The sequence below is a fragment of the Saccostrea cucullata genome, unplaced genomic scaffold, assembly GCF_032062105.1.
Source record: "Saccostrea cucullata isolate Sc308-1 unplaced genomic scaffold, CSIRO_AGI_Scuc_v1 ctg4972, whole genome shotgun sequence".
NCBI lineage: Eukaryota > Metazoa > Mollusca > Bivalvia > Ostreida > Ostreidae > Saccostrea > Saccostrea cuccullata.
In genome coordinates this window covers 139,812-151,521 of record NW_026919172.1, presented here as the reverse complement: position 1 = coordinate 151,521, position 11,710 = coordinate 139,812, and the positions used below count along the sequence as shown (strand labels likewise).

Here is an 11,710-nt window from a genome sequence, read left to right as displayed (position 1 = left end):
TCACGTTACTGCTATATCTGCAGACCCCTTTGAAAGGGAAAGGACCTGACCACTCTTAAGTTTGACTAAATCCACAAAATTTGATGTCCATGAATATTGATGAAACCACAGTAGCACAAATGCTTGATTAATACCAAGGAGCCCCTATGTGATGCACATGCGCATACTGATTCTGAATCAATTATCAATAAATTAGTCTTAGAACATGGTGTCAGAAGTGCAGACTCCACAGCAAACATTGCATTATAGCAAGGGATTAATTTTGTTAGCATAAATCCTACACAGACATTTAGTGAGGACAAGCGACACGCGAGGCGTTTGTGAAAGCCTAAATGACTGTTTGATAAATGTGAGTACATGCAGTGATGTTTTTGTGATGCTAGGATAAACACGCGGGAACTGCAAACAAAGGATTCATCTTCATAAATGTGGTAGGACAACTTTGATATCCCTGACTTGCCTTGATTTTTATCTGACTTGAAACTTAAGATTCTTATACTAAATACTGATTATCAAGAAAGATTACGGAAAACAACTCTGACTGCAGAGATAATATACACACGTGCAGGAGAGGAAATAGAAATCAAATGATCAAAACATGGCAGCATCAAATTACCCAGTACCAGACAAAATGGAAGTTAGGGGAGATCTCAAAAGCAACTGGAAATTTTTTCAGTCACAATGGGAGAACTATGAAGTAGCTACACAGCTCTGCGAAGAAAGATGACACCATAAGAGTTGCATCATTATTGAGCATTATGGGAAAAGAATGCTACAGAATTTACAGGCATCTCGACATATCAGAACAAGACCGCAAGAAAACAAAAACAATACTTGAAGCCATGCGGAAGCACTTTGAACCACAAGTAAACGTGATTTATGAGAGATACATCTTTAACACAACTGAGCAAAAGCAAGGAGAAACATTAGATCAATATGTTACAAAGCTTAGACAATTGGCTGACTCATGTGAGTTTGGCAGCCTCACAGATGACATGATCAGAGACAGGTTAGTCTTGGGAATCGACGACAACCCAACAAGAGCAAGGATGCTTAGAGAACCAAAGCTAGACCTCAAGAAAGCAATAAGCATGTGCAGAGCCAGTGAAGTTGCACAACAGCAACTCAAGAAAATAGAATCCGAAGGAACAAAAGAAAACGTTCACTACAGTTCAAGAAAGCCAGAAAAGCCAAGGAAATTTGACAGTAAAAAACCAAATGCTTCGAAATGCAAATATTGTGGAGGTAACCACGCTAGAGACAAAACAGCATGCCCAGCATATGGAAAGAAATGCAGCAAGTGTGACAAGATGAACCATTTTGCAAAAGTCTGTAAACAAACATCACGGAGCTACTCGAAGAAAACAGACAACAGAGCCTCAGAAAGAAAACCTGGAAGACGACGAGTGCATTTAGTTGGCGAAGACAACAGCGACTCTGAGGATGACACATATTCTGAAGATTCAGCTTTCAAGGTTACACACAGCATTGGGTCAGTACAGTCCTTAGGCAAACAATGGTTTGTCAACATGAAAATGAAACTTGCAGAGCAGAAAAACGTAACCGAAATGAAATGCCAAATAGACACCGGCTCAACATGCAACCTTATAAGCTACAAGGACTTTTGCGCCATTGCTCAATATGGAGATCCACCAATGCAAAAGAGTAATTCAAAACTGACTCTCTATGATGGATCCCGAATGAAACCCCTTGGTCAAGCAATAGTGAATTGTGAGCAAAATGGAAAGCAGTATAAGCTAGAATTCCAAATTGTTGATGTCAAACAATATCCTCTATTGTCGGCAGAAGCTTGTGATAAGATGAAAATCATACAGCTGAGTGAAAATGTCCATTCAGTGACTGGAAAAGAAAAACACAAAGAGCTGACAAAAGAATATATACTGGCCGAGTATAAAGACGTCTTCACTGGTCTAGGTTGTTTACCAGGAGAGTATCACCTGGAAATTGACAAATCCGTCACTCCTTTGCAACACTCACCTCGGAGAGTAGCCGCCCCTCTGAAAAGAGCACTTAAGGATAAGATACAGGAATTGGAGAAACTGGGTGTCATCGCTAAAGTGACACAGCCGACAGAATGGATAAGCAGCATGGTTGCAGTGAAGAAACCGAATAAGCTTAGAATATGTATAGATCCCAAAGATCTAAACAAAGCACTGAAGCGCTCTCATTATCCAATGCCAACCATCGAAGAAATCCTACCACGCCTCAGCAAGGCTAAGGTATTTTCTGTCCTTGATGCTAAAGACGGATTTTGGCAAATAAAACTAGACAAGGAAAGAAGCTTCCTTACGACGTTTTGGACGCCATTTGGAAGGTACAGACGGATCCGCATGCCCTTTGGAATATCTACAGCACCAGAAGAGTATCAGCGAAGACAACATTATGCTCTCAATGGACTCAAAGGAGTAGATGTCATAGTCGATGACATACTTGTTTTCGGATGTGGAGACTCTGAAGAAGAGGCCAAAAGAAGCAAAAGAGTATTGGACTTACAGAGAAGAAATTACTATTCAGAACGGCCTAGTTTTCAAAGGTTGCAGAATTATTATTCCAAAACTACTTAGATCCAAGATGATGTCTAAAGCACATTCTAGTCACCAAGGTATTGAAGCTTCCCTTCGTAAAGCCCGAGATTCTATCTACTGGATAGCAATGAACAGTGAAATTAAAGATTATGTACAACAGTGTAGCATCTGCAATGAATTCCAGTCAAAACAAACCAAGGAACCCTTAATGATACATCCGATACCAAAGCTACCATGGAGTAAAATAGGAACTGACCTATTCTCAATCGGAGACAAGGATTATCTCATTACAGTCGACTATTACTCTGACTTCTGGGAACTCAACGAACTCTCATCTACTTCAGCAGATACCATCATCAAATGTCTGAAGAAACACTTTAGTCACCACGGGATTCCAAACACTGTCATAAGCGACAATGGGCCGCAATTTACAAATGACGCGTTTAGGAACTTTGCAAATGAATGGGATTTCGAACATTCAACCAGTTCACCCTACCACAACCAGTCAAATGGAAAAGCGGAATCTGCCGTGAAAATAGCAAAAGGGATCATCAAAAAATCAATGAAGGAAAAGGAAGACCTTTGGAGAGCCATATTAGACTGGAGAAATACCCGAACTCAAGACATGGGATGTAGTCCTGCTCAGCCGCTAATGTCAAGAAGAACAAGATCATCTCTTCCAATCGCACACCAGCTTCTTAAACCCGATTTCAAAAAAATGTACAAACCAAGATCAGGATCAAGAGAAAGACGTCGAAACGGTATTATGACAAAGGAACAAGACCACTAGCGGAACTATGCTCAGGTGACTACCATCGAGTCAAACCTACCAGACTCGGAGACGACAAATGGAAATTTGGAAAATGTGTTAAAAAACACACACTACCGCGCTCATACATAGTGGACATAGATGTACAGTATCGGAGAAACCGAAGGGACTTGAGCTGATCCAGAGAAGTTCCACCTCCTGAAGACTTACATATGGACGATCCCCAGGACATCAACAGTCATGACAAAACGAATGAGCTGACAGTGAAAGACAATGAAAAACCTTAGGAGAAACATCAGTTTTCGCAGCCAAATGTCCGCAGGAGTTTAAGAACAATAGTGCCACCTAAACACCCAATTATGTGTGCAAATAGATATTTTCCATCAAGACTGTAAATATGTATAAAGTTGTAGATATGTTATGTTAATGATTTTTTTTCTCAAAACAGTGTTTCGCTTAGCCATGAACCGTGGACAATTATTTGTTTCTATCATTCAGAACATTGTTTGAACTATAACTGCTAATTTTTTTTATATAAATTGTATTTTGAATTTTGTGTTCTGTAAAAAAGAGGGGATGTTGTGATATATTGATATAAGACTTTGACACTATCCCCTATGTGATGCACATGCGCATACTGATTCTGTATCAATTATCAATAAATTAGTCTTAGAACAGTTAATTAAGTAGAGTCCCCCCTCTATGGTATCCTTGACCGAAGGACCTTGAAATTCACAATTCTGGAAGAAGGTCCTTCGTTCATTATAGATATATAGGAAGTTCATCTGCGTAGTACCAATGAACAAAGAACATTTTCTATGATTTAATGTACATAGTTTATTTAATACCCATGAGCAGAGAAGACTCTCAAAGAATTAATGTTTTTTTTCACTGTATAATCAATAGAGCCCCACCATAACACTGGACCAACTGACCCTGGGGCCTTCAATTTCACAATTTTGGAAAAGGCATTCATTCTCATCACAACTATGTACTCAGTTTATTTCATACCCATAAGCAGAAAAGATTTTCTAAGAATTAGTTCATAATTATAACTATGTAATCAATTGAGCCTCATTCCTAACACCATGACCCTGGAGCCTTAAGGTTATCCGATCCTCAGGTTCTAAAAATCAGGCATTGATTAATTGAAAATGTTCACGGAGATGTCTCTAAATTCTCAAAGTAAAATGTATTTACCCACGGTGTTTCTTTAAACTTCATCTTTAAATTTTATGATATTATATAAGGAAAATTAGTAAATCTCAAATATTTTTTACCGAAATGCGATCTAGATCTACCTACTGCATATTTTCTAATTGATTATTGATCAAAAAATACATTTTAGGAATAAAAATCATAGGTATCCAGGTTTTTAAAGAAAATTGCATGATTTTTATACTTATTCGGTACTTTACTTTCTTACCTACTTCCATCGCTTCATAATGCATAGTGTATGAGCTGTTTCCTTTCAAAGTAAACACCGTAAATCACTTCTAATTTCAAATCATGCTTATAAACATTGGTAACTAAGGCTAAATTGAAAGAAGTTAAAGAATTTTGATTTTTTTCTTAATATGCAAGTTTTACTTAGTTTTATGAGGTTCAAATGTCAACTTTTTTAATAACGTTTGTTAAAACTTTAAAGAACATTGAATCATACGTAAAGGCATAAAATGAAAATTGTTGCATGAAAAAATTTCAATTTCAAGCTTTATTTTAAGACTTTTGAAATTAAATCATAAATTAAAGAGCTATCTATCCTGGGTGAGGATCAGATATCCTTAAAATTCACAATTTTGGAAGATACAGTCTTGCTTTTCATAACCATGTACTTCGTTTATTTAATACCCTGGAGCAGAGAAGATTTTTAAAGAAATAATGCGTTTTCGCTAAAAAATATAATTAGCCCCACCCTAGCACTAGAACCCCTGACCTTGGGGCATGAATTTCATAATTTTGGTAGAGTACTCAATGGTTATTACAATGATACCCACAGTTTGACTGTTTAATGGCCATAAGTAAAGAAGAAAATTGCATTTATTTAGTGGTTTTGGCCCCATCCTCAAGTCTCTGGGGGATGCAAAATTAAATTTTTTGTTCCCTTCACAAATAGATGCGGTATACCAAATTTGGTTAAAATTGGTTCAGATTCAGAGAAGAAGCTGACATTGTTCAACTGTTCACACAGGTCACACGACGACGGACGAAAACAGATGGCAATAAGTCACCCGAGTTACTCGGGTAACCTAAAAACTATATGAATAAGGATTTTTTGATGTGAAATAAACATTTAAATCAAATTAGATATGTAAACCATATTTGAAACACATTATTTTATTGCAACACAGCTTAAAAAAAATCCGAAGTTCTGTTTTTGTTTCTTTCTTACTGATCTGAAGAGTATCCTTAAAGGGCTTCAGTACATCAACAGTTTGGCTGAAAAAATGTTTCTTACTTTTTTTTTACTAGGTATGACAAAAGCTTGTTTTTGAATATCTATATTTATAATAGGTATGACAATAGCTTGTTTTTGAATATCTAAATTTTTAAAAGGTATGACAATAGCTTATTTTTGAATATCAATTGCGTTTACTAACATCTTTGCCAGGTCTACATATTGACCGTTGATAATTTTGTTTTTTACTTCTTGTGAAACATTTAACCCTTTTACGTCTCCATATGAGTGAAAAATTCTCGAGAGGGACGTTAAACAATATACAATCAATCAATCTAACGGGTTTTCATAGCTCACAACAATCTTTGGAACCTTTGAATGTTCATTTAATATTCCAAGGGTTTCAACCGTACCCGATTCTTTGTCCTGTTCTTGATCAGTTGGGGTCTGCGGAGATTCCACGCTTGGGGTCAAAATGCCCTGGGCCTCCTTCACAGTCCCTGACAGTGTTTTCCCTCAGCTTGACTGGAAGTTCGTCTCTTGTCCTCTTTCAACTTCGGTCATATGTCCCCTTTCTCGGCAATCCGTTTCTATTTTTTTTTTTAACTTTCGGCATTATGTCGGCAATATTTTTTATTAGCTTGACTGTTTTTTTTTGTACTTGGAAGATTTTTTTCTTATCTGCTAAGCGTCAGTTTCTGCAGTTGCTGAATTAAGGGAAAAAGAAGTCTCGGTACACTATTATTAGAACTGATTTACGTAGATTTTTCGGAAAGAAAAGTTAATTCCGGAAAAAGCATATAATTCGGATTCATACTTAAATAAACGACTTTACTGTTAAACCAATAAATCTTAATATGAAAATATGAAAAAGGGGAAAAAAATGAACCTTTAAAATGTGTAAAACAATCTACAAAAAAATATTTGAACTTTTTGTCAGGAGCTATCTGAAATGTTTTTTTACGTGTGAATGAATCATTATATGAAATACATAAATATGGTTTGTATCCGGAATATTCATCATATCCCCAAATAATGCTAGCATTCTGCATGGATGTGAAGTAGTCTGTGAGAGCGACTTGATCTCCTAAGCAAAGTGGAATTTGTGAAATTCACGGTCACATATTTCACACGTTACCTGAAACCATAAACTTCACCATTTTAAAAATCAACTCAAATACATGTTGTTTATACAAGCCACATTGTAAAACATTTAATTACATTTTTAGAATACAACCCCCATCCCCACAATTAACAACATTATTTATAGGTATAGACAATAGAATTAAGACTTTGACCCGCGAAACCATAAAATAACTAAAAGTTGATTTGTCAACCAATTACAGATAGATATTTCCAAGAAAAATATTTTAACAGATTTTGATCGGCACTTTAATAATAACATGATTTTTAATCTTCTATAATCCAAAATTATTGATACCTGGGGAATTTCCTTTCGAGTACCTATTTCTGATGCATCAAAGTCAGTCATGAAAAATTTGGCATTGTTGGCATTCCACTTCTTCAAACGTGTACTGCAGAACTCTTTTGATAGAAGCTTTTGTTTTATCTGCTGTAATGAATTATCCAAAGGTGTAATAGCGAAGTTCGTGTTCACGCATACAAAAAAGTCGGGCATAATGTACTAAATAGTTTTGTATGTTGCATCGAAAAGGCATATTTCCTGGCCATACATTTTAAGTAGCCGTTTTTGTCTGCCCAGCAAAGAAGGCATACTTCAATTCTGAAAAATGTTTAATTCAACAAAGTAAGAAAAAAAACATATCACGCTATTGTCAACTATGTTTAATAAAATAAAAAACCTTTTCTATTGAATTACACAAACCCAAAAATATAAGACTGTTGCAGTATCACTATGTAAAACATGTTTTATTAAGAAAAAATATTTATTCATTAAATACTTTACGGCAATCCATAACAAATGTTACTTTATAAGAAAAAATATAATTATCACGCACTGGTCAAGAAATTTTTTTTTTTAACAAAAAAAATCCACATGTCAAATTAGAGAAAAATTAATTAGTTAAGTGTAAGGAGCTAACAGGTAGATCAAGCAGCTTTCTGTCTCATGGGAAATGGGCTAAGGAATGAGCCGTAAATAGTTTTAGTGACTAGCCTAACTTATTTAATGAATTTGAGAAAAAGCAACTTCATACAAATTTAAAACTGTATAATAAACTATGACATTGTATAATAAACTTAATTGATATTGTACACATGTATAATATAATCAAAATTAATTATATTGAGTGTATTTGGAATCAGCATGCCCATTCTCCATCTGAATTTCAGATTGAAACATTTAGTCTATTATCAATTCAAAATAAATCAAGAATTAAAAAAAAAAAATTGGTAGATAGTCCCTTCAAATCTAATAATCATGCAGGAACCTTTTTTTTTCAGTATTAATCTTTGTACAGGTGTAACAAAGTTATACAAAAACATGCACATTTTGATTGCACTACAAAAGAGAAAGTAAAGATCCATTTATCCCTTGATAGTAATTAGTGGACATTCATCCAGCCAAGGATTAATTAATGAGTTCTATGTAGGGAAGCTAGCTGTCTCAATCATTTATGTTAGAACATATCTCTAGTAAGGTAGCTCAAACTAGCTGTCTCAATCATTTCTGTTAGAGCATGTCTCTGTAGTAAGGTAGAAAGGGAAGCTAGCTGTCTCAATCATTTATGTTAGAGCATGTCTCTGTAGTAAGGTAGCTCAAAGGGAAGCTAGCTGTCTCAATCATTTCTGTTAGAGCATGTCTCTGTAGTAAGGTAGCTCAAAGGGAAGCTAGCTGTCTCAATCATTTCTGTTATATCATATCTCTGTAGTAAGGTAGCTGTCTCAATCATTTCTGTTAGATCATATCTTTGTAGTAAGGTAGCTGTCTCAATGATTTCTGTTAGAGCATATCTCTGTAGTAAGGTAGCACAAAGGGAAGCTAGCTGTCTCAATCATTTCTGTTACAGCATATCTCTGTAGTAAGGTAGCTCAAAGGGAAGCTAGCTGTCTCAATCATTTCTGTTAGAGCATATCTCTGTAGTTAGGTAGCTCAAAGGGAAGCTAGCTGTCTCAATCATTTCTGTTAGATCATATCTCTGTAGTAAGGTAGCTGTCTCAACCATTTCTGTTAGAGCATATCTCTGTAGTAAGGTAGCTCAAAGGGAAGCTAGCTGTCTCAATCATTTCTGTTAGATCATATCTCTGTAGTAAGGTAGCTGTCTCAATCATTTCTGTTAGATCATATCTTTGTAGTAAGGTAGCTGTCTCAATGATTTCTGTTAGAGCATTTCTCTGTAGTAAGGTAGCTCAAAGGGAAGCTAGCTGTCTCAATCATTTCTGTTAGAGCATGTCTCTGTAGTAAGGTAGCTCAAAGGGAAGCTAGCTGTCTCAATCATTTTTGTTAGAGCATATCTCTGTAGTAAGGTAGCTCAAAGGGAAGCTCTCAATCATTTCTGTTAGAGCATATCTCTGTAGTAAGGTAGCTGTCTCAACCATTTCTGTTAGAGCATATCTCTGTAGTCAGGTAGATCAAATGTCATCAAGCTTAATAGTCCAATAACCTGAGCGCGCATCGAGCTTGGTGAAATAACGTTGCTTCAGATAACCCAGGTAAAATGTCACCGAGAGTTTTCAGGGGATAATGGGGTCATTTAATGACCTTGTTAAGTCCCTGGGTCAAGGCAGATTCGTACAGCAATGACCTGTAACTTCTCCATCCGGTCTTACTCAGTTTTTACCCTGTCACTCAAAGCCTGTGGTATTGTACGAGGGGGGTGGACAGCGGGTTTAGCATCAGGATCAATATGGATGCTACATTTCCTGGGAATAACCCTAACCTTTCAAAGATATCCTTAAACTGTGTCAAAATAATCTCCCTGTCTAGTACACTGTCTGCAATTGTGTCTGTTAAAGTCGACTTAACTGACAATGAATTAACAAACCTAACAAGTCCCATATTCATACATGATGGAAGTCCGAGGATAGGTGGGGCATGTCTACTGTCAGGGTCAACAACATGAAACTGTGTGTGAAATATCTTGTCTCCAACCTTAACAGCTACTGTACAATAACCTAGTGTTCTAACTGGTGACCAGGCATAACCAGACAAATCAGACGACGGACTCAACTGATCAGCAACACCTAGCTGTTTATAGATAGATACTGGTATAACGTTAACTTGTGAGCCAGTGTAAAGCTCACATTTGACTTGTACATTATTTTATTTATTTAGACCTATTGTGACATGTGTAAATGCTTGCTTTTGTTCATATCGCACATCAGATTTGTGAAGAGCATGAACTACACTGATACGATCAACAAACAAATCAGTAAAATTGTCATTAGAGCTATGACTGTATAAAAGATATTTTGTTCCAGTTGCATATGGTTCGAAGGAACTTTCTTGCTACGGCAAACTTTGGCGAAATGGTTACGTTTATGGCAAAGCTTGCAGGTTTTCCCGTGCGCAGGACACTTCTTTTTCGTATGTTTATATCCACAGTTACATGTGGGACATACGGGTTTACTGGATGCATGGCTTGTGGTTGCATCACTATACCGTCTCGGTTCAGGTTGAGTATATATTCGAACAGCTAGTGTATGCACTAACTAGAATTTATTTAGCACTGTCTAAAATTAAACTCTTACCATGGGGGACTTCATCCACGCTTCTGATCCTCTTTTGTTTGGTCGCATTAGTACAGGAAGATCATCATCTCTTGGTTCAATTTCCTTTTAAACATTGACAACTTGTTGCAGTTGTTGTACAACGTTGCCAAAATTGAGTCCATAAACATTCATTATGCTGCCCTGAATTTGTTTAATAAGCTCGCGGCAATGACGCCAGTCTTTGGTGTTTGATGGGGGCATCTGTTAGTTGGCTTTCTCTTCTTTCTGGAACTTTGCCATTGCTGGATCCTTCACCTGTCAGAATTGGACTTTCTGGGAATGTTTCTTGTGAACAAGATGGTTTTTTAAACTCAGAGTTTTGATTGGAGTCCACAATTTCAAAGTCAAGGTCAAAGTGCGGGGCATCACGATACTCAGATGGTGAAAGGTCCCAGTCCCAGCTTGGATATTGCTGAAATACTGCAAGCATGTGTTTTCATGGCAGATAATATTTCTGTTAGTCATAACACGTGCAAGAAGGACTAGGTATTTCTAGATCAATATCAATTGCTTCAGTACCATTGTTAAATGAGCAGATATCCCTTCAGATGAGTTAAATATAAATCCTGAGATTGTTGCTTATGATAAAAATTTTCCAAAGATATTTGCTAAACTGGTAAGGAAAAGCCAAACAACCAAATTGGGCAAACGGAAGAAGACTGAAGGAGTGTATGATTCACACCATCCTTGTATTTTCTGTGGCAGATGCAATCCAATTTTTCGCATCATTAATGAGTTCTCTCCACATGAATGAACTAGAAGTACAGACTCTTCCAAAGGTTAATTCCACATGACGAAAGAAAAAAAAAATGAAAAATAAAGACCAAAATTTAACTGCTACGCCTTCGTAGTATTCATCAACACATTAATGTGGTAAAGGAAGGAAAAGGTGAAATACAGTAATCCTTTCCAGAAGAAGCACAGAGAGGGGGTATGATCTTAATGCTGTAGGTCCTTGTCCAAGGTGTTTTGCTTGGCATCAGTTAAAAACCTGAAGAGACATCAAAAGTTATGCCCAAAGTATGATGCTGATGAATCATATTCAAGCCAAATCAGTCTCAATATACAGAGTAAGACGTTAGTGGGACGAATATCGGACCAGGCTTTAAGACGTCTTTTGTGAAAAAAGTTTTCACTATCATGCAGCCTGACCATGGATCTCAAGTGGCCCAAACAGAACCCCTCATCTTAAACAGAACCCCTCATCTTAAGCCTTGGGAATATGTTGATGGACAGAACCCGGGGGAACCGTGTGATGAGGAAGTATTACACAAGCCAGTCAATGATACTTTCTGTAAGGATGTA

General features: G+C 36.7%; 2 protein-coding genes across 2 annotated transcripts; both read left to right on the top strand.

Moving 5' to 3' along the window:
- The first annotated feature begins 758 nt into the window (after positions 1-758).
- On the top strand, positions 759-2,585 carry LOC134281463 (uncharacterized protein K02A2.6-like). The gene has a single exon (XM_062763926.1). The coding sequence runs from the start codon at positions 759-761 to the stop codon at positions 2,583-2,585; it is 1,827 nt and encodes a 608-aa protein (XP_062619910.1).
- Positions 2,586-2,592: 7 nt separating this feature from the next.
- On the top strand, positions 2,593-3,336 carry LOC134281451 (uncharacterized protein K02A2.6-like). The gene has a single exon (XM_062763919.1). It carries the CDS (start codon positions 2,593-2,595, stop codon positions 3,334-3,336), a length of 744 nt encoding a protein of 247 aa, XP_062619903.1.
- The last annotated feature ends 8,374 nt before the right edge of the window (positions 3,337-11,710 follow it).